The 26,414-nt window shown below is 32.3% G+C and overlaps 5 protein-coding genes across 7 annotated transcripts in view; 1 reads left to right on the forward strand and 4 right to left on the reverse strand.

Annotated features, from left to right (window-relative positions):
* Positions 1 to 346: 346 nt before the first annotated feature.
* Positions 347 to 2,472, reverse strand: LOC21408635 (putative leucine-rich repeat receptor-like serine/threonine-protein kinase At2g24130). Its single transcript, XM_024167043.1, has 2 exons — positions 1,230 to 2,472; positions 347 to 747 (listed from the first exon to the last, which is right to left on the reverse strand). The coding sequence occupies exons 1-2, from the start codon at positions 2,470 to 2,472 to the stop codon at positions 347 to 349; spliced, it is 1,644 nt and encodes a 547-aa protein (XP_024022811.1).
* Positions 2,473 to 4,812: 2,340 nt separating this feature from the next.
* LOC21408636 (transcription factor bHLH52) lies at positions 4,813 to 6,249 on the reverse strand. The gene is made up of 2 exons (XM_010100219.1): positions 5,470 to 6,249; positions 4,813 to 4,983 (listed from the first exon to the last, which is right to left on the reverse strand). The coding sequence occupies exons 1-2, from the start codon at positions 6,247 to 6,249 to the stop codon at positions 4,813 to 4,815; spliced, it is 951 nt and encodes a 316-aa protein (XP_010098521.1).
* A 4,957-nt stretch (positions 6,250 to 11,206) lies between these two features.
* On the reverse strand, positions 11,207 to 12,574 carry LOC21408637 (transcription factor bHLH52). Its single transcript, XM_010100220.1, has 2 exons — positions 11,800 to 12,574; positions 11,207 to 11,307 (listed from the first exon to the last, which is right to left on the reverse strand). The coding sequence occupies exons 1-2, from the start codon at positions 12,572 to 12,574 to the stop codon at positions 11,207 to 11,209; spliced, it is 876 nt and encodes a 291-aa protein (XP_010098522.1).
* Positions 12,575 to 14,731: 2,157 nt separating this feature from the next.
* LOC21408639 (CASP-like protein 4D1) lies at positions 14,732 to 18,948 on the reverse strand. Its single transcript, XM_010100222.2, has 4 exons — positions 18,775 to 18,948; positions 17,882 to 18,002; positions 17,515 to 17,673; positions 14,732 to 14,737 (listed from the first exon to the last, which is right to left on the reverse strand). Exons 1-4 carry the CDS (start codon positions 18,927 to 18,929, stop codon positions 14,732 to 14,734), a joined length of 441 nt encoding a protein of 146 aa, XP_010098524.2. The 5' UTR covers positions 18,930 to 18,948.
* A 2,850-nt stretch (positions 18,949 to 21,798) lies between these two features.
* LOC21408640 (primase homolog protein) overlaps positions 21,799 to 26,414 on the forward strand; it is a 6,020-nt gene continuing 1,404 nt past the window's right edge. The window contains exons 1-12 of one of the 3 annotated variants that reach the window (XM_024167063.1): positions 21,799 to 21,981; positions 22,077 to 22,213; positions 22,327 to 22,382; positions 22,493 to 22,544; positions 22,653 to 22,757; positions 22,982 to 23,062; positions 23,711 to 23,791; positions 24,217 to 24,282; positions 24,419 to 24,532; positions 25,448 to 25,495; positions 25,604 to 25,689; positions 26,035 to 26,095. In XM_024167063.1, coding sequence (XP_024022831.1) covers positions 21,843 to 21,981; positions 22,077 to 22,213; positions 22,327 to 22,382; positions 22,493 to 22,544; positions 22,653 to 22,757; positions 22,982 to 23,062; positions 23,711 to 23,791; positions 24,217 to 24,282; positions 24,419 to 24,532; positions 25,448 to 25,495; positions 25,604 to 25,689; positions 26,035 to 26,095 — 1,026 coding nt within the window. In that variant the 5' untranslated portion in view covers positions 21,799 to 21,842. The remainder of the gene's footprint in view (positions 21,982 to 22,076; positions 22,214 to 22,326; positions 22,383 to 22,492; positions 22,545 to 22,652; positions 22,758 to 22,981; positions 23,063 to 23,710; positions 23,792 to 24,216; positions 24,283 to 24,418; positions 24,533 to 25,447; positions 25,496 to 25,603; positions 25,690 to 26,034; positions 26,096 to 26,414) is intronic. The other 2 variants (XM_024167065.1, XM_024167064.1) reach the window with 2 other exon arrangements.

Consider the following 26,414-nt stretch of genomic DNA (forward strand, 5'->3'; position numbering starts at 1 on the left):
TTCCCTACAAAAAATCTGCAGATTATGTATCTAAACTACTCTATGTGAATTTCTTTCCCTTTATTGGTACTTTATTATATTGCTTTCAAATCTAGTTACAAGTTTGCCACTCTGACTTTCGTGTTCCCTTGATGTTCTTTACATTTTCTATAGCTATACAATCTTACTCAATACACATCAAGTAGACAATGACAATGGTCTTCTGCTTGTTGACAATTTAACAGGGATCGGCAACAGATGGAATAATCTGTCTGTAAAATGAACATTGCTCTTCATTTTTAAATTCATAATAGTTTCATAAAATGAAAGGTTATATGAGGGTCAACTCTAGGAACTACATTGAATTTCAACAATAAGATTCTTGGACGTCTAGTTTTCTGAAAAATGAAAGGTTTGATTGAATCTGCTTGTTTCCTTTGCCTCTATCTCCATGTGACCTTTTATGATTTGGAGAAGTGAAAACAGAGAAAGACTTGTAGGCTCTACTTAAAATGTTGAAGACTTCCCTCAAACTCGGTTGTCGATTGCTTGTTCGATCTGTGCACATTATCCCTAGTTTCATTACCTGTTTCACTTGCTCAAAACCGCTCTCTGTTAATTTCATCTTCTCATCGATAGCCTTCTGCAGATTGGCGGGATAATGCATTCTTACATACTCAATGAAACCAGCTTCCCCACCTTCAAATTCTTCATGTGGTCTCCTGTTTGCTATTATTTCCAGCAGGAAGACTCCAAGCTTGTAAATCTCTAGAGAATAAGATGAAGTATTAGAGATGCAGTTACAGAAATTTAAGCAAATCAAATATAGCTGCAAAGCTAGCAAAAGCTGAGATAGAATTGTATAAACTTATCGGTTTTTGGCAACTTCAACTGTGAATTTTCAATGATAGAAAATGAGACCCTAAATTTAAAATTCTGTTACAGTTGTGGTCCAATAGCTGATGGATGGAAATACCCTAGATTCGTTAATAAATGCACCCCCAAATTTTTTGTTGGTTGGCATGTTGGACCCTAACTTTTACAATATTACCAAGTATTGCCAATTTAAGATCCTAAATCCCTACTAAAAAAAAAAGAAAAAAAAAAAGAGACCTAGATACTAAAATTAAAAGTTGCATGGGTGCAATTTGCCCTTGTATAATCAAGAAATGCCAAGTGATCGATTCACCATTCAGAATAAAGGTTATGCATCTCTACTTCGGTTATCTTTGAAATTTTCTTCTACTTACTTTTTGTGCTGTTGTTGATGTGATCATCTTCGATCTTAAACCTTGAAATCAGTGGCTCTTGATTGTTAGACAACAATACACTACTTGTTCTGAGATCATACCCAACATCAGGCCATCTCTCCTGCAGATAACACATGCCTTCCACAACTCCTATCATAAGTCTCAACCTATGCTTCCATGGAGGATTGGCCCCCAACAACCACGCCTCAACGCTTTGCCCCTCCACCCATTCAGTAACAATGGCCCCGAACCGACGTTTATCGCACCAACCCAGTACTCGAACAGTGTTCTTGTGGCATAATTGGACCAAAACCTTGCATTCTTGGACGAGTTTTCTGCGGTTTTCCTTCGTAATGTTGTCCAAGTAGATCTCAACACCGACTTTGGTGCCATCTCTTAAAGTTCCTCTGTAGATATCCACTGCCTCACTCTTCCCCACCAAATTCTTCTTGGAGAACCCATTGGTTGCTGCCTTGAGCATTGATGGAGTAAACTTGTGCTTACTTTGAAGCATTCTTGGCAGGAAATCAGGCCTGTGGAGACAAATCCAACCTAAGCACCCCACCATCAGAATTACAAAGATTGGAAACCCCACAAGCAAGGACACAAGTTTAACCCTGAACTCTTTGTGATCTAGGAGTAGACCCGAATGAAGAAAACTCGTAGAAGTGAACCGCTTAAAGAACCAGGTTTCGGAGACTTGATCACTCTCCAGAAAATGGTTATATGAGAGATTAAGAACTGTGAGGTTGGTTAATGGAGAAAAGCTCTCTATTGGGAACTCCCCAGAGAGTTCATTGTGGCTCAAATCAAGGGCTCGAATCTGAGTACATTGGAGGAGATCAGTTGGGAAACTACCTTTGAGAGAATTGTTAGAAAGATCAATGGAGAGGACACTTAGAGGGCAGTACTTCCAAAAGAAGCTGAAAGACAAGTAAAGTGGGGCAATTATAGGACGGTTTCTGAGGTCTATTTTCGGAAACGACTCGACACAGTTGGGGTTCTTCGACTCATTGCATAAATGGCTTCCCACAATGGTGAACTTGAAGATTTCATGAAGATCCATGGGAGATGAATTGCAGTATCTAAGAGTCGGGTTATTGAGACAGTTTGTCATAATGGTGGTGTTGAAATCTGGAGGTGGGATTAAGTTTTTGAGGTCTTCTATTACTGATGCTGAGAGTGTTGTAGACAAAATGGTTGAAACTATGACGACAAAAAGATTTGCAGAAATGGAAGCCATGGAGAAGAAAGAAAGCAAAAAGCGTGCAGTTTTTTTTTTTTCTGGCTGTCTCAGAAATTGAAGTCACTGAGAGTTCAAACGGTTGGCAAAAGACAAATAAGGCGGTTTGTAAAGGTTTATTAGAATAGAAATTTTCAAAAATAATAATAATAAAAAAGAAGGGACCGAATAGCAACTTAAGAAGTGGGTCTTGTGTTTTCATTTTTTTTGTTGTTGTTGCACGTTGTGAGATATTTTGGCGGTTACAACTTACAAACTTTATTTCTTTTTTTTAAAGCAGAAATAAAGTATATATATTCGGGATATTAATTTTAATTCTAATTATTTTATATCAATTTACGTGAATAGAGTTGTCATCTTTTCACAGGTAGATGTAGTCATTTATTATTAATTAATGTAACAATTTTTTAAATATTTATTAATAAAAGGATTACAACTAACATGCCACCTAAATTGGTAAAAAAAATTGAGATTAGAGATAATATCTCTAGTATTAAATTTTAAGAAAATAAATACAATTCATGGCAGAAAGAAACCAATAAATAATATCTTTTTCTATTCAAAAAGTAAGTAAGGATAAATTATGTTAGAAAATAACAAAAGGAAAGATTTATCAAACCTACAATGAACCCTAGTTTTTTCACTCACGCTAGTGATTTTTTTTTTTTTTTTTTTTTTTTTTTTTTTTTAAAAAAAAAAAAAAAAAACCCCAAAAAACCCCTGTTTTTTTCCCCCCCCCAATGATTTTTTTTTTTTTTTTTTTTTTTTTTTGTTACTGAAGAAGCAACTTAAGTTTGCAGCATGTTCCTTTCCGTGCAGATCTGAACATGCATGCAATGATAGAGTACTATGTAGTCCATAGAATAGCTAACAATTATATGACTTGGTGATGGTGATAAAGCAGTCTCTTAATTTATTGAATGAACATAATTTGAACCTCAAAAAGAATAAAATAAAACAAAATAAAAAGGTAGAAGACCAAAAAGCCATGAGTTAACAAAAGTACTTGAGTTATTTTTTAAAATATTGTATTCCGAATCATAACTCTCATTAATATCGTATATAATGTTCACATAATTAATCCAGTAATACTTATAATTATTACTATTATTATTTTTGAAAAGGGTCTTCATTAGCTAAAAAATTGGAAAACAAAAGGCCATGCTGCCGACAAAGATCGGCAAATCAAGAAATGACAGTTGGGATCCATTTAATTCAAAAATGGAAAAAATAATTATCCTATATATATATATCTATATATAATAACGTTTACATATCAATTTAACTTTTATTAATTAAAAAGAGTAATATTGTCCCACGAATAATTTTATATTGTTTTAGCAAGTTGTACATAGTAAATGGTTTGAGATGTATAAAAGCTGTTGTTCCAAACTCTATTAAGTAAATATACACAAACAAAAAGAGAAAGGAAGAGGAATTATGGACAACAGTGATATGGTAGTAAAATTGGTTGTGACTATCATGTCAAATTATATATATATATATATAATATACTTGATAATATGTCAAATTATACCTTTTTTTTATAATATGTCAAATTATACTCTTGTTATGTCTGCAAATCGGTCTTGTTTGGAAAATTCATTGACTGCTGGAGAGCCAGTGCTACCACCTTCACTGGAGCAAAAAAATAAAAAATCATTGACTGCAACAAGTGGGCCTATGAAACTTGCCGAGAGATAATTGGTCGCAGAAAAATCAAAAGAAAACAAAAACATAGCGAATATGAAAATTGTCTTCGCAAAAAGTTTGAAGAATGCATGGAGAAAAAAGATTGACCTTCACTACCAAAGCATCGAATTTGATCATAGACGCGAAATGGTACACTTTTTTCTTTTGTTTGTAATTATCTATTATAGTTTTATTTTAAGGCCGTTTTCTTTTTTAATTTTTGTCATAGAAAAAAAGAAAAGAAAAAAAAATCTATGATGTTGAAGTTTAATTTGAGACATATATATCATAAAGCTTTATAAGTATTTCATTAATATACATTATGAATAAGATATAGATAAAGCCTTTTGAATAAATTTGTAGCTATAACCAATGGAAGGGGAAAAAAGATGCATCTAGATGTATTTAGTGGCGAAACCAACAATGTTTTTAGTTGGGGCGTCTGTGAAACCAATTAAAACTCCAAAATGGATTAAACTAAGAATTTGCATTAACATCTAAAACAAATGAATACTAGACATAAATGGTACACATTTCTTGGAAATTAGATACTTACAAGAAAGAAAAAATAAATATATATTAGTCTCTAGCTAATTGAAATCAGACGACAAAAAATATACAAAAAAAAAAGGACAATGCATAAACTAGCTAAGCTTTTTGTTCGAATGAAGTCGATCGAAACTCTGGACGGCTTGCTAGGGTTTGGTCGGCGAATTGTTTAGGAACCAAGCACTTCTCTTCCGAGTACAACTTCTGTTGAACAACCGGCGATGTTAAGACTTGCAGTTCTTTGATATGCAATGGTTCTTGCTTCGTCTCCTGCTCGTACATGAAAACCATGAAAATCAATTAATTACCTTAATTTTCGATTATCTAAGAACAAAAAGATAGTTCCAAGGTAACTATAATGGTGCTGTTGGCTTTGACTAGATGTGGAAAAATGGCCACATACTTTGCCGATTCTCATTAACCAAAGCAAATATTAAGCCTTGCATCACTTACTTTTAATCAATTAAACACATTAAAAAAAAAGAAATCATTAATATCATGAAAACAACGGTACTGCCAAGAATATCCCGTGAGTTTAGCAAAAATAATTTTCCGGTTTTTTTTTTTTTCCTCCAGCTAATTTCCTGATAAGTCCGATTTTTGTTCATTTTATTGGTATGGAAACAAAAATAATAGTATCATGCACACAAAGACAATTTTTTATTGTATATATCATTGAACCATTTAATAATCTCAATCCCAGAAAAAAAAAAACAACAAAAACAAAAGATAAAAAAGGACAAAAGATGAAATTACCTGAATTAAGGAGTCGATGGATTGAAGAACCGAGACTTGAGCCTGCAAAAACTTGACATACTTATAAGCAGCTTGAAACATCTCAGCAGTGCTCATCTGATTCCCACCAGGAACCAGCTTTCCTAGCTCCTGTGTCTTCTCCGTTATCTTCCTCCTCCTTTCTCGGGCCGCGACGCTCTGCGGCGACACCGCAGTACTACTGCTACCACCACTGCTACCCTTCTTCAATTCAGTTGTACTGATCTCCTGATGATGAGCATCATCATAACTATTTCCACAATCATACACGACATCATTATCTTGTTGCACTGGAAAATCACAAATAACCTGAGGCTCCCTAAGCAATGGAGCCAGCAGTATTCGATCTTCATCGGTCAAAAGCTCCGGAAACAAATAAGGGCTCGAGGAAAACCCGTCGAAAAATTGATCCGAAACGCGACTGCTATACGGGTAGGGATTGTACTCAAGCTCTTCCAGAGGAAATAGGGTTTGTGGTGACGAGAGAGAGTTGAAGAAAGCGTTGTTATTGTTACTTGATGTGGGAAGGAAATGGGAATAATTAGTACTTGTACTAGTGTAGACGTTATTGTGGTGTGAGAAGAAGGAATTATTGTCGTCGTTTTGGATGATGAGTGGACAAGGATTACTATATGTGTTTGAGAACGACAAGTTGCTAAATCTAGGCTTTTTTCTTTGTTGGAAACCGACAATATCTGGGTTTTGTTTTTGTTGAGGAGAAGCAGAAGAATTCCATAAGTTGGAAAGGAAGCTTAGAGCCATATTTGGGAGATTATCAATTTTCCTTCGTTAAAATTTTCCAAGAGAGTGTTTCAATGAAGAGAAGAAACTGTCTCTAGGGATTAGAGAGAGAAAGAGTCAAAGTGGTGACTTCGAAGAGAGAGAGAGAAGTGAGAAGCGGAGAGAGTTCAGAGAGTTCTAATGGTGCGACCAAAACGCTGGAATCGCAGTTTTATAGGATCCTCAACAGCCGAAATAAGAAAAACTCGGAAGACAAAGCATTATTAATGTTCCTACCTTTATTTGTTTCTTTTTCTTTTTTTTTCCCCTTAAAAAGGGTAACTTAAAAGATTTTTTTAAAAAAATTGAAAAATAAAATATCTTTTAGTTTTAAACGGGAATGGGTCAATTTTAAAGCAAGTCATATCCAGAGCCGGTTGGGATCGGTCCGAAGATCCCGGTGACAGCCGCGGAGATTAAATAACGAAAATATCGCATCTCAGTGATGCTATATAATTTTTGTTCGTTAAATATGAAAGGGATATAGAATATATTACTTTTATTTTTATTTTCGAATATTTTGTGTTTATCGCCAAAATTATGTAGAATATGATACATATATATGTATATATCATCTTTTTTTTTTGAAAAAGACATACGTATATATATATATATATATTTTTTTTTTTGCTTTTTGGATTCGTATTTTTTCCCTAAATGTAAAACGGATAAATAATATATGTTATACCTTATAAATTTCTTATTATGCTTTTGTTTTTATTTGTTTTTATGTACTTTTCTTTTGTGGTCAAAACAAAAGTATGCACGTACGTGTATACATACAGACGGTAGAAAATATGTGTATATAATATATATATATATATATATATATACGTCTCCTTAATATTAATTGGCATAAGCTAGTTACTCTACCATGCAAACCGTGCATGCTAACTTCTATGCCTCATCACTTGTATGTACGGAGTAACTAGCTGATGCCAATTAGTATTAAGGAGACGTGTATATATATATATATATATATATATATATCACATGATGATATGTTTGCAGCTCTATGTTTCTTACCATTTGGTACTGCGGTTTGTCACATGCATGAATTCACGGAACACATCTCTAGGACTAGGACACACTCTAAGGATCAAAACCACTCTGAAATTACCGTACTAGTTTCTTTTGTGTGTGTGAGTGAGTGAAATCTAATAAGCTCTTGTCGGCTTGGTCGTGTATTAATGGGCTTGTCTGATTAGTTTCAGACAAAATAATTTACATGCAAAGTTTTACATATGTGGCGGAGAGTTAAGACTAGTATAACTTCACTAGGATCTCTACTACTTTTGTTTTCATGGGGAAAAAAACTATTTTAAGACTTTTTTTTTTTTTTTTTTTTTTTTTTTTACTTTCTAATTTTCTAAATGACTAGTCTATCATCGTTTCTAAAATAAAATTTGGTAGGTAGCATTTTGTTTTTCTTATCCTCGCTTGCAAAAAAAAAAAAAAAAAAAAAAAAAAAAAAAAAAAAATTTGGGGGCCTTTTTTAAAAAAAAAATTTTGGGAATTTTTTTAAAAAAAAAAAAAAAAAAAAAAAAAAAAAAAAAAAAAAACATTTGGGGACCTTTTTTAAAGAAAACATTTGGGAATATTTGTCACTTTATTTTGTTTTACTTCGTTCTGAAGTAAACAAGTTAAGGAGCAGGGAGTTGATACTTTGAATTGAAATGTGACTAGAGTAAGCTATGATCTGATCATATATATCCTATATAACATTGTTTGTGATTATACTATACTAATATAAATTGGCGACAGCTTGCTGGCGTACTAATATAATGGTGGTGTTGAAATCTGGAGGTGGGATTAAGTTTCTGAGGTCTTCTATTACTGATGCTGAGAGTGTTGTAGACAAAATGCTTGAAACTATGACGACAAAAAGATTTGCAGAAATGGAAGCCACGGAGAAGAAAGAAAGCAAAAAGCGTGCAGTTTTTTTTTTTTCTGGCTCTCTCAGAAATTGAAGTCACTGAGAGTTCAAACGGTTGGCAAAAGACAAATAAGGCGGTTTGTAAAAGTTTATTAGAATAGAAATTTTCAAAAATAATAATAATAAAAAAAGAAGGTATGGAATAGCAACTTAAGAAGTGGGTCTTGTGTTTTCATATTTTTTTTTGGCACGTTGTGAGATATTTTGGCGGTTACAACTTACAAACTTTATTTCTTTTTTTTTTAGCAGAAAGAAAGTATATATATTCGCGATACTAATTTTAATTTTAATTATTTTACATCAATTTACGTGAATAGAGTTGTCATCTTTTCACAGGTAGATGTAGGGTTCGTTTAGTTCGCAGATTTGAATTTTTAATTCGAGTTGAGATGTGACTTTATGAGAGAGCTTTTTACTTTAGTAAAAAAAAATTAAATGTGACTGTTTCTGAGAGCTTTTTACTGTAGCAAAATTAGAATTCTAAACTCGAATCGGTGAAATGTGATGTTGAAAATAACAAAAGAAAAGATTTATCATACCTACAATGAACCCTAGTTTTTTCACTCATGCTAGTGAATTAATATTATTATTATTATTATTATTTTTTTTTTTTTTTTTTTTTACGATGAAGCAACGTAAGTTTACAGCATGTATTGTCCCACGAATAGTTTTATTTTGTTTTAGCAAGTTGTACATAGTAAATGGTTTGAGATGTATAAAAGCTGTTGTTCCAAACTCTATTAAGTAAATATACACAAACAAAAAGAGAAAGGAAGAGGAATTATGGACAACAATGACATGGTAGTAAAATTGGTTGTGACTATCATGTCAAATTATATATATATATATCTATATTTTTTTTTTTGATAATATGTCACGTTATACTTTTTTTTTTTTTTGGATAATATGTCAAATTATACTCTTGTTATGTCTACAAATCGGCCTTGTTTGGAAAATTCATTGACTGCTGGAGAGCCAGTGCTACCACCTTCACTGGAGCAAAAAAATAAAAAAATCATTGACTGCAACAAGTGGGCCTATGAAACTTGCCGAGAGATAATTGGTCGCAGAAAAATCAAAAGAAAACAAAAACATAGCGAATATGAAAATTGTCTTCGCAAAAGGTTTGAAGAATGCATGGAGAAAAAAGATTAACCTTCACTACCAAAGCATCGAATTTGATCATAGACGCGAAATGGTACACTTTTTTCTTTCGTTTGTAATTATCTATTATAGTTTTATTTTAAGGCCGTTTTCTTTTTTAATTTTTGTCAAAGAAGGAAAAGAAAAGAAAAAAAAAAATCTATGATGTTGAAGTTTAATTTGAGAGACATATATCATAAAGCTTTATAAGTATTTCATTAATATACATTATGAACAAGATATAGATAAAGCCTTTTGAATAAATTTGTAGCTATAACCAATGGAAGGGGAAAAAAGATGCATCTAGATGTATTTAGTGGCGAAACCGACAATGTTTTTAGTTGAACTTTTACACTAAGATAATAATATATTATTATTATTTTTTATTTCTTAATCTAAATGAATCAATTCTAAATGAATTTAATTAATTCACTTTTCAAGGTCTATTGTACACTAATTGCGGACCTACATAATAATGTCATCGATTATTCATTTATTAAGCAATTTAAGTTTGAGATACTCAACAGTTAATTTTGAGGTATAATTGAAATGTTTTTAATATGAATATTATGAATGAAAAAATTTTAGGGGCGATGTAGAAAAATGTTAAAAAAAAAAAGGAAAAAATAATTGGTTGGTGCAAAATTAAAGGAGATAAGCTGGAGAGGTTTTCCAAATATGTTTTTGACCCTGGATTTCATAAATTTGTGAAGGAATGTAATTGTTGGCCCTATGTTGAGAAAAGGTAAATGGTCATAATTTTTTAAAATTAAATAAAAGAAAGCAACTTTCAAGCAAAAAAAAAAAAAAAAATAATAATAATAATAAGAGAAGGCAACTAGTAAATATCAAAGCTTAACAAGCACACCAATGATTGATGATGACGGCAATATAAAATCTTCATTTAGTGACCAGAATTGTAATTGGCATCAATAAATATTTAAGCCGTGGGCTGTGTGTCTATCCAAATAGAATACTATTCATAAAATATAGAAGGAAAATATAAATATCATTCTTTGTGTCATTTCTTTTTTATTTTCTGTATTTACTCTTTGATACACTACTAACATAATATATTATTATCTAAACAAATAAAATGGTAGAATTATAATTACCTGCATTGCCATTTTATCAAACACAGCTCATTAAATTACCGTTTGCATATAGAAATAAATAATAAGAAACTTTGAAAGAACCGTCCACAAACTATGAAGAAAACAAATCAATTGACATCCCTCATCTATAAATGAGTCTATTGTCTCTATTTAAAATTAAATTATCAAAGGAACTAATCTTTTACAGTTGAATTTCTTTTTTGCTTTTTGTTTTTTTAGGCTGATTTAAATAATTCATATCCTTTCCATTCATAAAAAATTAATAATAAATACTCCAAAACTTATGTGAAGTACACTATAGCATAGGGATACATGGTGTTATTATAGCCAGCTCCCTAATTAATTATGTAAATACATTAAAAGAAATTCATTTACTTCTAGTTGAAATTCGATTCAATAGTCAAGAACAATATCAAAATCTAACATTATTCAATTGGTAATGTAATTAGAAAGTGTTGTAAAATCTCCAAAATGGATTAATCTAAGAATTTGCATTAACATCTAAAACAAATGAATACTAGACATAAATGGTACACATTTCTTGGAAATTAGATACTTACAAGAAAAAAAAAAAAAAAAAAAATATATATATATATATATATATATTAGTCTCTAGCTAATTGAAATCAGACGACAAAAAATATACCAAAAAAAAAAGTACAATGCATAAACTAGCTAAGCTTTTTGTTCGAATAAAGTCGATTGAAACTCTGGACGGCTTGCTAGGGTTTGGTCGGCGAATTGTTTAGGAACCAAGCACTTCTCTTCCGAGTACAACTTCTGCTGAACAACCGGCGATGTTAAGACTTGCAGTTCTTTGATATGCAATGGTTCTTGCTTCGTCTCCTGCTCGTACATGAAAACCATGAAAATCAGTTAATTACCTTAATTTTCGATTATCTAAGAACAAAAAGATAGTTACAAGGTAACTATAATGGTGCCGTTGGCTTTGACTAGATGTGGAAAAATGGCCACATACTTTGCCGATTCTCATTAACCAAAGCAAATATTAAGCCTTGCATCACTTACTTTTAATCAATTAGACACATTAAAAAAAAAAAAGAAATCATTAATATCATGAAAACAACGGTACTGCCAAGAATATCCCGTGAGTTTTGCAAAAATAATTTTTCTTTTCCGGTTTTTTTTTTTTTTTTCCTCGAGCTAATTTTCTGATAAGTCCGATTTTTGTTCATTTTATTGGTATGGAAACAAAAATAATAGTATCATGCACACAAAGACAATTTTTTATTGTATACATAATCTCAATCCCAGAAAAAAAAAAAAAAAAAAAAAAAAAAAAAAAAAAAAAAAAAAAAGGAAAAAAAATGAAATTACCTGAATTGTCGATGGATTGAAGAACCGAGACTTGAGCCTGCAAAAACTTGATATACTTATAAGCAGCTTGAAACATCTCAGCAGTGCTCATCTTATTCCCACCAGGAACCAGCTTTCCTAGCTCCTGTGTCTTCTCCGTTATCTTCCTCCTCCTTTCTCGGGCCGCGACGCTCTGCGGCGACACCGCAGTACTACTGCTACCACCACTGCTACCCTTCTTCAATTCAGTAGTATTGATCTCCTGATGATGAGCATCATCATAACTATTTCCACAATCATACACAACATCATTATCTTGTTGCACTGGAAAATCACAAATAACCTGAGGCTCCCTAAGCAATGGAGCCAGCAGTATTCGATCTTCATCGGTCAAAAGCTCCGGAAACAAATCAGGGCTCGCCGAAAACCCGTCGAAAAATTGATCGGAAACGCGACTGCTATACGGGTAGGGATTGTACTCAAGCTCTTCCAGAGGAAATAGGGTTTGTGGTGACGAGAGAGAGTTGAAGAAAGCGTTGTTATTGTTACTTGATGTGGGAAGGAAATGGGAATAATTAGTACTTGTACTAGTGTAGACGTTATTGTGGTGTGAGAAGAAGGAATTATTGTCGTCGTTTTGGATGATGAGTGGACAAGGATTACTATATGTGTTTGAGAACGACAAGTTGCTAAATCTAGGCTTTTTTCTTTGTTGGAAACCGACAATATCTGGGTTTTGTTTTTGTTGAGGAGAAGCAGAAGAATTCCATAAGTTGGAAAGGAAGCTTAGAGCCATATTTGGGAGCTGAAGGAGTAGAGTGAAAAAAAAAGGGGAAAGAGTATTGATTTAGCTAAGAGATCTGAGGAAGAAACGGTTATAACCCAGAGAGATTGGAGATATTTATAAAGAACAGAAAGAGAAGATAAGATTGGGAGAGAAAATCTTGGGGAGGTGGGGAACGTGGGCAGTTCGAAATTGTAGGAAGGCCTAACCGTTTATTAGGCACATGTCATATAACCAGCACAGCAACCTTTGTTGTTTCTCTTCTTCACAATCCAACAACCTTCAAAGTTCAAACAAAGTCCCAGGTTCACTTTTTTTCTCTTCCTAACATTTCGGATACTAAAATTAATTGTTTTCTAAGTTAGTGATTTGTTCTTTGTTTTGTTTTGTTGTTTTGTTTGTCAGCTAAACTGGAACAAGTCGATGAGGGTAGTACAGTTAATGTTGCTAAAGTAAATGTTTTGAAGCAGAAAGTGGAGATTTTTGGGATTATATATGATTCTTCACAATCCAAGTGCAGTAACATTGCTTATGCTCACCAAATGTTTTATAAACTTCCTAAGAAAGATGTGTTTTCTTGGAATGCCATTCTGGGTGATCATTGCAAAGCCGGAAATTTGCAAGAAGCTCATCAACTGTTTGTAAAAATGCCAGACAGGAATATCGTGTCGTGGAATAATGTGATTAGTGCTTTGGTCTGAAATGCGTCCGAACGAGATGCATTGGACGTTTATGATAGCATGATTTTTGAAGGATTTATGCCTACCCGTTTCACATTGGCGAGTGTGCTTAGTGTGTATGGAGCACTGCTAGATGTCGAGCGTGGTCGGAAATGTCATGGTCTTGAGAATAATAAATATGCAAGTAATGCCCTACTGTCTATGTATGCTAAGTGTGAGCTTATTAGTGATGCAGTTCAAGTTTTTGATGACATGTCTGAGCCTAATGAGGTCGCTTTCACAGCTCTGATGAGTGGGTTAGCACAGACGGATTGAGTATTGGAGGCATTGCAGTTGTTTAGAATGATGTTGAGAAAAGGGATTAACATAGATTCTCTTTTGAAATACTTCACTTGATCTTATTCACCGATATGAGCCTTTTTTTCCCCTTCAAACAGGCTAGAATTGCTCTTGAACGAAGGAGGTTTCTTAAGAATGCAGAAACAGCAGTACAACAGCAGGCTATGTGGTCAAATTTGGGTCATGAAATGACTGCAGAGTTTCAAGGTCTTTGTGCTGAAGAGGTAAGGACGGTGTTCTTTCATATTCATATGAGCTTATTTCTATTATATGCTTCTCAGGGAATGAAACAAGTTTTATTCTTATTTTCTTTGGAAACTTGGATCTTAGGCTTATTTGCAGCAGGAGCTTGAAAAATTACATGATTTGAGAAACAAAGTGAAGGTGGAAGGAGAACATTGGGATGACCTTTGAAGAAAACTGAACAACTTTTTTATTAATTTCTGTGTGTATTACACGCTATTCTTCTCTATATATATACACTTTCTGTTACATAAAATCAGGAAAGGATTAGGAGCTGATCAGCCAATCTCCTAAACTTTAGGACTTGGTTATCACCCCTGATTTCCTCAACTAAAAGTATCCTAAAAAACCTCCTATAATATCTCATCCGAGATTTCCTACAACCTTGTTTCTAGTTCAAGTCAGAATTCTCATTTAGTATCAAAAACTACTCGTTTGTGGGAGTCTATATTATCCCGTAAAAGTAAGTTTCCACATTTCGTTCTTACTTTCCTAGTTTTCTATAGTATGTGAATTGTCACTTAAGTCTTAACTGACCTTTATTCTTAAACTTTTTGAATTGCAATTTACGCTTAATTTTATACAAGTTCAAAAGAATGACTGAACGAGTAACTTTTTCAGTATGGATTTTATCATATTATGTTATCATCTAGATTTTTTGTGTTGGTGTTACTTACCTGGTATGGGATAAAAAACAGAGGAAAAACGAAAAACAAAATGCATAGGTAAATGCTAGTCCCTTGTGTTATGGATTTCCGCTGATGTCGACGCCAAGTTACCTTTCATATTCACAATCTTCATTTTTAGGTATCGCATATCCGGATCTTCTTTACTTGCAGCTATGGATCAAAGTTCTCATGTCTCTTATGCAGATGCCTCAACTGTCCAGTCCGGTGATCACACTTCATCACATCTGGAAGACAAAGAACAAATTGATGAATCATATATCAAATATCCATGAGTATTCCGCAAATATCCATGAGTATTCATAAACAGTCACTAGTGTAAATGCTAGGTGTTCTGTTTCATTAATTTGTTTTGATGTGGGTGGTAGAGGTATTATTTCTTTTAGTACTGAATGGAAATTGTATGGGCAGAAATGGAAAGTGAGACATTTTTTATGTGTGAATGGAATTTGTTGTTTCTCGCACAATTTCCTTTTGTGGTGCTGAAAAGTTTTCCTACTTTTTATATCAATTATATTATTATAAATTTTTTTCAAATTCTTATCTTTACTAATTAATATTATTAAGAAAGTAAAAAAAAAAAAAAAAATACTATTTGCGACGACATTTCTACGGTGTCGTGCAAATAGTACACATTACTAGCGACGACGTATTTCTACATTGTCGTCACAAATACTCTCTGACACGTCATCATCAACGACATATTCGACGAACATTCATGACGATTTATTTACGACGATTGTCGTCGCAAATATATTTGCGACTACATATCAAAATTTTATCGTTGCAAATATATCATTTACGTCTAATTTTTGGCAGCAACTAATTTGCGACGACATGTCGTCAAAAATGCAGTATTTGCGACGACATATCACCTATTTGCGACGACATTGAGTCGCCACAAATGACCTTTTTTTCTTGTAGTGTTAATTAGCCCTTTTTTTATCCTTTGTTTTTCTTTTTATTAGCTTTTATGTTTTTTTTTTTTTTTTTTTTTTTTTTTAATACATAAAGTATCCATTTTCCTTCGTTAAAATTTTCCTTTTAAAACTTTTGTGTTAACTTTTTTTTTTATGGATTTTATGTTAACTTTTTTTTAAGGGAACTTTTATGCTAATTTGATTTTAATTTTTTTATTCTCCATATGATCTCGTGTTTATAATACATGTACTTTACAAAAGAAAAAAAAATCTCACTAACCAAAAAAAAAAAAAAACTAAAACCTCGTGACATTGGGTTGCAGATTTAATCCTGTTTTGTATAAAAAAAAAAAAGAAGAAAAAGAAAAAAAATAGATATATATATTTTTTAAGAAAGTGGCAACTAGAGCTAAGTAAAATTACTGATCATTCTTTTTTTTTTTTTTTTGTAAAAATTATTATTAACTAATGGGTAATTCACCCAAAATAAAACCTAATGAGTATGGATAATAAATTGAGTTATAGGCTATAAAAGCATTACAATTATTTTTTAACCATTTAATTAAAAATTTACATTTACAAATTTGAAATTTAATAATTATGATAAAAATAAATACGAGCATCTTTGATTGTGTTGTTGAAAACATTAGTTGTAAGTGTATTGTTAGTTACAAGTTACAATAACCAAAATCAGGTAAGCATTTGGTAATATTTTTTCAAAGCTACATGGAATACTAGAAGCACAATTTTAGGTATTTGGTAAACAATCTATAAAAGAGTTGAGTTTATTGCCACCTCATTCTACTATCCTCACGTATCCTTTCTTAAACCACCCATAAATCAAATTTAAAATTTTAATTATTACACGTAACTCCTTTCTTATTATTTCAAAAAACTCCCTACTATTAAATTGTATTTTTTTTTTCAACACACCAACCCTCGTTTTTGGGAAAAAAAAGATGGGAAATAGTAGAAAATAGGCCAATATGAAAAGCTTAAGAAAGTATATAGACTAATTTTTAGTTATAGAAATTAATAGGCCATAACTTGTCATGTTATAGTTCATAACCAGATAAGTTATGGACAAACTTGTCAAGTTATGGTTCATAGCCAGACAAGTTATGGACAATAACTTGTCAAGTTATGGTTCATAACCAGACAAGTTATGGACGTAAACAGTAATTTTGCCTATTTATTAACTTATGTAAACTATTGGCCTATTAATTTTAATTCATCTCAAGTCTTGACCTATTTTCTTTTTTCTCCCAAAAAAGAAATGCATTTTTCACCTTGTTTCTCTGTTCTCGCATTTCTTCATCTCAAAAATTGAAATATACGTGGCTAAGATCATATATAAGAACCATGACAAGGATTGTACTAAGAATTGTAATAGGAATATTTTATAAACGATTTGTAATAAGAATCATATATATATATGTCCTTTCTTTATATTTTAGTGTTAGAATCTTATATTAATAATTGTTGTAGGTATACTTTAGTGATAAATTGATGTCTGACACCGTGGAGAGTTTGAATTTCCATATTCAGCTTAAAAAAAAGGAAAAAAAAAAAAGCGCAGTAGTGGATAAGAACATTAGACAATCTTTAGCGTTGTTTTCCTTTTTTTTCTTTTTTTTTTTTTTTTTTAAAGAGCCTTCGCTGCAAAAACTCAATAAATAAGAGCATGTTTGGTTGGAGAATTTATTCTCTGATTCGAATCATGCTTCATGGTTCGTTACAGTATTTTCTCTCATAAAAAATATACATAAATTGAAAATATATATTATCTCATAGTTCTAATCCATGAACCAAACGGGTTCATAAAACATAACAATTGAACCGAGAAGTGTATATAGAATTGCAAATTTTACATCCAAGAAGAGAATCCGCAATATTTACTAGTCAAACTTCCCTTAGAAATAAACAAAAAACAAACCGAAGCCGAAAACAAGAAGTAAGAACACGTACGCAAGCTTTCTTTACACGAGTACACATAAAACCATCAACTTTTAAGTTTTTCTTTTTTGACAAAAGTTAAGAAAAGGAAAATAAACACACACACACGTATATATATATATATATGCAGTGCAAACAAATGCCAGAAAAAGGAGACTGGCCGAGGCATAGGCTTTTTCATAGAAGTTTCCAAAGTCGTACGTTGACAACAATTCAATGAGCGTTTTCATATCGTTTGTAACACCAAATCCTGCAGCTGCACCGGTGGCTAACAGATACGACGCAATCTGCAATGCCCAAACATTTTTTTATGTAATCACAGATTAACTCGTTGAAAACTTAATGCAATTAATTGGTAATTAAAAAAACATGCCCCACCGTAGAAGTTCTAAATGATCAGTTTTTGTGTATTAATAATAATTCATATATAAAGTTTATAATTAGCTTAATAATTCATATATATAAAAGTTATATTATTAGCTATATAATGTATACCTTGTCACCATAGAAGTCAAAGAGATGGTTGCCTTCTCCGTTACTAACGGCGTTGTAGATTGCGAATGCAAGTTGCAGGAGAGCATATGCTGTGCCAATGACGATTGCAGAAAGCATGTATCTGCGCTTAAATAATTTTATCATTTAAAATGTACAAGATAATTAGATAACGCACCTTTTGCTTATTATTTTCTTTTAATAAAAATTTGATTGTTGGACTTAGTGTGCGAATATGTAATTCTCCTTAATGCTAGTTAGTCTTTCTTGTCATTTTATTCTGAAAAAAAAAAAAAAATTTACAAAAAAGTTCCTTTTGGCATATGTTCATCAAACTAATAAAAAAATGGTGAATTAATTTTTTAAATAAAAGAAATTGGCAGAAATGACAGAAATAGTGTGTTATTTTTGTTGGAAAAACATGTACCCAATAAAAAAGCACCGCTTTTGTTTTTTTCTTTGAAATTTTGCTGTCACTTAGAGAAAATGCATATATAAGAGGTTGTTGATTTTACTAAGAGGTTGTTTGGTTGGGGGATTCGTACCCTGATTTGAATTATGGTTTATAGTTCGTTACAGTGTTTTTTCTCACAAAAAATACACGTAAATCGAAAATAGTTCTAATCTCATGATTTTAATCCATGAACTAAACGTCTCCTAAGTTTCTGTCATTTAATAAAATTGAGTTGGGGAATACAATGTACGTGGGAGAGGTTTTCAGCAGGTGTCAACTTATAATTAGAATGTACTAGTTGTCTTTAATACTAATTGTTATTTCTCGTCATTTACTAACCAAAAAAAAATCTATACATCGGTTGTTTCTAATTAGCGCTAGCGATTAATATGCACTTTATTGATTAATAAGCTAATAGAAAGACATGATTTGGAAAGCATACCGATAAGCAATAACATCCTGAAATTTGATCCTCCCTCCAGTATACTCGTCGGTCTTTGTGTTGGAGCAAATTACAATAAGCGAAATCAGTAGGAGAACAATGGTGAAGACCCTTAATACAAGATTCGCAGTGCGTGAAGCTGCTGATCTTGCCATCTTCTAATTTGGAATTGTATTGGATGTATTAATTCTATTAAAATTAAACCAAGTATTTGTCTGGAACTATCTATATATAGGCGATTTCTAAGAAACAAGCTTTCGTAGTCCAAAACCAGGGCCAATTTGACTTCTGATCGTTGACTTTAGGAGGCAATTCCTTGTAAGTTGTAACGTACCAAAGTCAACGAGTCGTAGCACCCCTAGCTAGTGTCCCCGTGTATTAAATGTGCATATGAGTTGACTTTCAAATTTGCGACACTGCAACTTGCTTTTGTCTGACCCGGAAATTGTGGGTATATATACCGTGTACCAAAGTCAACTTGCTTATGTCTGACCGTAGAATATAGCTTAGTTTGGTATTATTGTGAATTTTTAAAAAATTACTTTTAGCTGTGCTGAAAGAAGAAGTAGCTGTTATAAGAAACAGCTGAGTGTTTGGTAAAATATAATTACACTAGCTGTGCTGGTTTCAAAATCAGTGTAATAGCGTTTGGTAAATTTTGAGGCTGAATTGCCGTTGGTACGTAAAATGACAAAAATAAACATTTGTATGAAACTTAAATATATATATTTATTTTTGGTATTTAGAAATACTTGTTGAGCTTAAAAAAAATAATGCTATGATTCTGAGTTTTCTAACAGTAAATTTAGTAATAATTAATTATTTTTTTCATTTCTTCATTCACAATATAGTTACAACTAAAAAGAGCATTAGTGAGTAATCAACATATACAACAAAAATGTATATTCCATGTTCAAAAACTGTTAGAGCCATGAAAAGAATTAAGTTGTGTTCATTAAACTTGTCACAACTTGATCTCGTACTTTATCCATTTTCAGTGATAGTAAAACTTGATTCTCTTCTACATTATTGTCATCTGGTTGATTCTCTTCATAAATAAAAATATATGGATTATTCTCAACCCTTTGAAAATGTCGATCACACTTATCATGCTTCCTAATGTAATTATGGAGCGCCATTGAAGCAATTACTTTTTTCACTTACTTTGTAAATGAATAATTTGACATGTCTTTCAAAAATTTCCATTTTTTCTTGCTATTACAAACATCCAAAGGATATATATAGCAAAATCTATCTGTTCAAACAAGTGATTCATTAGCCGAAAAGAGAACAAGTTCAACATAGTGATTAGTGACAAAGCATATAATAAGAATTGTACCAAGATCATATAAACAATAATTTTTTTCTCCCTAAAACCAGCATATAAACGATTTAGGGTTTATGTATACATCTTTCGGAAATATTGGATTTATATGCTGACGAAGAATCTAAACTTGTGTATGCGCTTATAAAAAATAGGGAAAAAGAGGAAAATAGGCAAAGATTTGAGAGAATTAAAATTAATAGGCCAATAGTTTACATAAGTTAATAAATAGGCTAAATTACTGTTTTCGTCCATAACTTATCTGGTTATGAACCATAACTTGACAAGTTATTGTTCATAATTGTCCATAATTGTCCATAACTTGTCTGGCTATGAACCATAACTTGACAAGTTTGTCCATAACTTATCTGGTTATGAACCATAACTTGACAAGTTATGGCCTATTAATTTCTATAACTAAAAATTGACCTATATACTTTCTTAAACTTTTCATATTGGCCTATTTTCTACTATTTCCCTAAAAAATAATAAAAAACTATTCGTTTATAAGAAAAGTGAATTGAATTAAAAAAAAACAAGAATCTTGAAGGAAAAAAGCAAACTGAAAAATCACATGGTGATCTTTCATGTTAGAATCTATTATCTCATTTTCTCTTAAAAAAAAAAGGCAGGACACAATGGGCGCGTTTGGAATGCGTTACAAAATGATTTTGTTTTCTGTATGAAAATGGAAATGAAAACATTTTCAATCTCAGGCAGGAATCATTTCTGAAAATGCGTTTGATAATTTTATTCAGAGATTGTTTTTAGTATAAGAAAAAAACTGAATTCCGTTTGGTTTTACATTTTTGAAAACATGTAATAGTATTTTAAATAATATATTAAATAATTAATAAACTCCCCAATCAATACACTAGTAATTAATTTAATATATACATATCTGCTATATGTAATTATACTTACTACTTATCAGTTGTCTTGACATACATAAATAGTAAACAATTAGGATACCAATTACCATACACACATATTAGCCTAAAGACCGGAGAAAATAAAAATGGGAAAAAAAAACGACTTCAGCGCGTTTTCAGAAACGTCTCACTTTTTGGGATAAAGACAAAAATGTTTTCATTTTTAGTTTCTGTATGGTGCTACCCCAAACGCAATCTTCACACTATTTTCATTTTTTTTCTCCTTAAAAAATGTGAAAAACATTTTCAAGACGAGTTCCAAACGCACTGAATAATTTTTAGGATAACTCAGAATGGGGTGTACATGTGGTAAGGGGTTTTTTTATTTATCATTATTTTATATTTTTATAACTACTTGTGTCCTTAGAAGTCCTACTCACTCACAGCTGATTGATAATCCTTCCAACGAAAATTAAAAACAAATAAACAAATAATGGATAAATTTATTTTTACATCCCAAACTATAGTCACTCTTTTAGTTTGCCCCCTGAATCTATAAAGTGGTCTATTCAGCCCTCAAACTTTAAAATGTTAGCAAAAATTTCCTTGTTGTTACACTCTGTTAGTTTGTGGCACTAAATTAACGGAGTATAATAGAAGAAAAATTTTTGTTAACATTTTAAAGTTTGAGAGGTGAATAGACTATTTTTTTTAAGTTTAGGGGATAAAATGAAAGAGTGATTATAGTTTGGGGGTAAAAATAAAATTTATCCTAGAATAAGAAGAAGAAGAGAAGCAGGGCAAACAAGAGTTTGTTGGAAGGAATGAGATAATCTTAAACAATTTTCCCAAACAAAACGGAAACAAAAGAGATGAGAATAAACTCAGCAATTCAGAGTCTCTGTCATCCAACCAATACAGCAATCCTTTTCCCGAGGAGGAAATTAAGCAACCTTTGTTGTTTTTCTTCTTCACAATCCAACAACCTTCAAAGTTCAACCAAAGTCCCAGGTTCACTTTTTGCTCTTCCTAACATTTCGGATACTAAAATTAATTGTATTCTAAGTTAGTCATTTGTTCTTTGTTTTGTTTTGTTTTTTTGTCAGCTAAACTGGAACAAGTCGATGAGCGTAGTACAGTTAATGTTGCTAAAGTAAATGTTTTGAAGCAGAAAGTGGAGATTCTTGGGATTATATATGATTCTTCTATGCCCGGACGTTACTATAACCTTTCATGTCCAAAGGTACTCACTCTCTTGGTTATGAAAAGAAAAAGAGAAAACCAGTGATTATTCCCGTTCTTTATCACAATATATTAAGTGGGTATTATCTAGTCTTTGTTTTTGTAATGATGTAGTGCAAAGGTGGCAAATCAATGGAGAGAAGTTTATCTTTTCACATTGTCCAAAATGGGTAAACTGCTATTATTTGCTTTATATTTTCTATTGAGACAGATGCTAGGTTGTAACAAATTTTTTTTTTTTTTTTTTTTTTTTTTTTTTTGGGTGATTTGGATTTCGTAGGGATTTTGCAATGTGGAGATGTTTTCGATTTGATTGCGGATGGGCTGGCCGGGTAACATAATTGTGACTCTGTGATTTTGTTTTCTATTTATGCTAAAAAATGTTTAATAAATTATAGGAAGTTTGGATTCCTCAGCCAATTGATGGCTTGCAGTTTTAGGTATTTGCAGAAGACCGGGCAAAAGATGACGGAACCAAAAGAAAATTCAAGTCCACTAGAGAATTGACAGAGGAGAGCCTTGGTTTAGTACCACTTGGTGAGGAGGTATTTGGATTGAACTTTCTAACTACCCATTCTTCATGTTGCTTCAACTACAGCTTTGTTCTTTGTTAAGCATTATGTCCTTTGCTATCACATGTGCAAGTCTTGCTGAAGCTTTGTGAAATTTCATTGGTTTAATCATGAAACTAAAAAACTCTTTAAATTTCATTTAGAGATTCTAGGCAACAATATTTACTAAAATAAGCATTACTCTTTTTCCTTGTTAGCTTATTGCATACTTCAATGAGCGAATGATCTCGGAGGAAACTCTGCATAGAAATAGTGTTATGCAACTTTCTGGTAATAAGGTACCTTCACTTCCATTGATTTCTGAATTTATTACCAAGTAGTGGGCACTTCTTAGCTTCCGGAGTTAGACTTGAAGGCTACAAGTTTAGAATTATATTCTTTTTGTTTTTATTATTATTTTTTTAAGTGGGTTTAGTGTTGTTGTAGATAATGCTACAAGAATAAGTGAATCCTTATGGAATGAGTTGTAAGCATAGATGGAATCATACCCTCAAAGAAGCACATTAAGTCCTAGGAAAACAAGGTACTCACATAAATAATGGAATATAAAATGTTCTTTTTCTGCAATCTAAAAGTAAGGAAGGTTAGATTAGACTATTAGGCTTTACTGCTAAAACAATTATGGTTTTCCGCGTGGCCGGTTAGTTCTCCGGTATAAAATTTTGTATAAAAACCTTTATACAAAATAGGACATTAATGAAAACATTATTCATCACAGTTGGGTCAAAATATACTTCTATGGCATACTTTATTACGGTGTCGCGTTATCATCTTCTTTCCTTTTAAATTTCCTTTTCGTCTAGTTAATATCAGAAAACCACAGGTTCATGTCTTAGTTATTGAGTTTCTTCTTTTCATAGATATTCCTTTAGCTTACAATTACCGAATGCGAGTTTGATCAATTCTAAATAGATTAATTTTTGCAGCTTATCATTGCGTTTACTTACAGAAAAAATGGACTGCTTGTCAGTTGCAAGTATCGAACTTTGGAAAAAAGATTTTGGCAGGTATCTGACTCCTTCCTAATTGAGTTTCAAGCTAGGAACATCCAACAAATGGTGATGAGAGTTGTTGCATCCTTGTTATTTTCAACATGTTATGCCGTTTAAACATGCCTTTTTTTTTTGTAATGTAGAACTATCATGTGATAATATCGTGTTCCATATGCCAAATGCTACTTGAATACTTACCCTAAGTAAACCTTTTGGTTGGTTCGTTGGAGAAGCAGGGCTATTTTATATCGGAAGGCATTTCATTGGTTTTATATATGCATAAATGAACATTTATGAAAGCATGGCATGAAATTGATCGAAGTGGATATGTCTTATTTATGAGCTTGATCTTTTCGGTAGGATGTGGAATTTGCAATTCTACTTCATCTGTCGGTGTGTACATTAATTTTGTTTCAATTTCTTTCATCCTTTTTTTTCAGGAGAAGGATACAGAAAAAGTACTGTATGGACTGCATGACATTATTGATACAGATGAAATAATCATTGTAACTACTACGTCACCTCATTCATTCTTTATTTCTTTCTTTTTTTTTTCTCTGTTGTTGGCTCTCTTTCTCTCTCTGTTTGGGAGTTAGACTCTCTTGTCCTATCCGATTCTTAACACTTTGATGCTATGTATAGGTTGAGGGCGAATTAGATAAGCTTTCAGTGGAGGAAGCTGGACTTCGAAATTGTGTGAGTGTTCCTGGTGGTGCGCCCGGGAAGGTTTCTGATAAATTACCATCTTTTGAAAAGGTTAAGATGAAAACTAAGAATACAGCTTTCGTTTGAGTTAGACCCTGAATGTTGTAAGTGTATATATTTATACATCTGTCATGAATTGGGCAAAAGGTTTTTCCTTTTTGCAATTAAAGGGTTTGATATATTTTACATGCTAAAGCCAAGTATACTCACAAGTTCAGGGTAGGTAAGTAAATATTTATTGTTAGTCCGTTCATCACCATCTAATTTCAGAATCATAAGCATTGTAACTGTTGTTTTCCACGTGTTGGTATAGGCCTGCAATATTGTCGAATATTGAGTATGCTCAATGAACATCCATTTGATAGTTCTTTCAGAATAAATAAGAGTTGGCTTTAATGTTGATGGCGCGAAGAATTTTAGCTACTTCTCTCCAATTCTTCTGAATAGTGGTTTTTTTTTTTTTTTTGAACAGACAGTATGATCCACTATTGATCTATATGATCTTATTTTTTCCAACTGTGACAGAATATATGATATATAGCAAGTGTTATAACATTTATTCTCCATTTGCTTTTGCTTAATGTTTTAAGAAACTTCAAACTCCATAGTTCTCAAGTTCTTTGCTGTTGAGTTGAGAAGTGCAAATAATTATAAGTTCTTGTATTCTTGAAAAGGATTAAGGGAAAAAAGGACAGAGAACCTTATGCAATTGAGCTTTCTGTGGTTGCTGTGTGCTAGATAATTTATCTAGAAAGTAATTCATTGTAACAAATGGCACCTCTACGAAAATTTTTCCTTTACTACCTGTAGCACAAGTCGGTAATGTCCATTGTCTCGTACCTGCTTTACTTTGTCTGCCATGGTAATTGTTAGCATTGTCTTGAGTACAAGATTTTAGAATTTTGATCGTCTCATGATCTCTAAAGTTGCTTTTACCTTCTTTGTATGCATGTTATGTGAAGTTAGGACACAGCATTTCGGTACCTCTGGAATTGCAAACAGTACTTGGATAAGGTACGTGGATTGTTGCCAACCAACTAAAGCAGGACTTAGCCTTTTTATAATTTTCTTTATTTCTGGCGTAACTTTTCTTCTTTGTTCTGTATGCGTAATACATTTTAGGCGTCTAGAATAGTCCTTGCAACTGATGGTGACACTCCAGGTCAAGCTTTGGCGGAAGAGCTCGCACGCCGTCTTGGAAAAGAAAGGTTACGATAATGTGTCAAGTTTTAATGTTTTTGTTGAAAAATTCTTCCACTATGCGTGTTCTTTTCATTTGCTATAGACATTGTAGTTTTGGTGTGTCTTGATATTGTAGTTCACCTTTGCTTTATAATTTATTGCGGAACACATTACACATTTCCAGATCATGGTGGTGATTGTTTGTACACTGCTTTTATCTTGCTGTCTTTTTCTGAGGATAATTGATTGAATATTGAGGCTTAGAAGCTGTGAATCTAAATTATATTGCTTCCTTGAATAAAAGTAGAGCAGTTCTATGTCCCTACCAATTGCTTTGTCCAAGTCCTTTATTTTATTTGGTTGGCTGTCAGGTGTTGGCGAGTAAGTTGGCCAAAGAAAGATGAGTACAGTTATTTCAAAGATGCTAATGAGGTATTGTTATTCTGTTCCACTATGTTGTTCTGTGATCAGTCTTTTTCAGTTGGGGATACGTTCTGTGTGTTGCGTAAAGTGAGAATAATGTCCTGCTCAAAACAAAATTACAAAACAAGAATCAAACCAAGGGCCTAAAAGGACAAAACAAAACCGTGCTCAGTGCAAAATAATGTCCCAGCCCCTAAGCAAATCTGAAAATGAGACCCCACTAAAGTTATTCATTTGACACATCCATAATGCAACACACACAACTTATTTTTTGACTTTCAATAAAGGGTCCGCGTTACTCATATATATATATATATATATATATATA

Source organism: Morus notabilis, unplaced genomic scaffold, assembly GCF_000414095.1.
Source record: "Morus notabilis unplaced genomic scaffold, ASM41409v2 Scaffold276, whole genome shotgun sequence".
In the NCBI taxonomy this organism is placed as follows: Eukaryota; Viridiplantae; Streptophyta; class Magnoliopsida; order Rosales; family Moraceae; genus Morus; species Morus notabilis.

Bases quoted from the DNA above. Each gene is read 5' to 3' on its own strand.
- LOC21408635 (XM_024167043.1), bottom strand. From the start codon at position 2,472: ATGGCTTCCATTTCTGCAAATCTTTTTGTCGTCATAGTTTCAACCATT. The intron at 748-1,229 runs GTAAGTAGAAGA...CTTATTCTCTAG, and splicing joins CATCAACAACAGCACAAAAA to AGATTTACAAGCTTGGAGTC.
- LOC21408636 (XM_010100219.1), bottom strand. From the start codon at position 6,249: ATGGCTCTAAGCTTCCTTTCCAACTTATGGAATTCTTCTGCTTCTCCT. The intron at 4,984-5,469 runs GTAATTTCATCT...ATGTACGAGCAG, and splicing joins CCATCGACTCCTTAATTCAG to GAGACGAAGCAAGAACCATT.
- LOC21408637 (XM_010100220.1), bottom strand. From the start codon at position 12,574: ATGGCTCTAAGCTTCCTTTCCAACTTATGGAATTCTTCTGCTTCTCCT. The intron at 11,308-11,799 runs GTAATTTCATTT...ATGTACGAGCAG, and splicing joins TCAATCCATCGACAATTCAG to GAGACGAAGCAAGAACCATT.
- LOC21408639 (XM_010100222.2), bottom strand. From the start codon at position 18,929: ATGGCAAGATCAGCAGCTTCACGCACTGCGAATCTTGTATTAAGGGTC. The intron at 18,003-18,774 runs GTATGCTTTCCA...ATTTAAGCGCAG, and splicing joins CAGGATGTTATTGCTTATCG to ATACATGCTTTCTGCAATCG. The intron at 17,674-17,881 runs GTATACATTATA...TGGGCATTGCAG, and splicing joins TTGACTTCTATGGTGACAAG to ATTGCGTCGTATCTGTTAGC.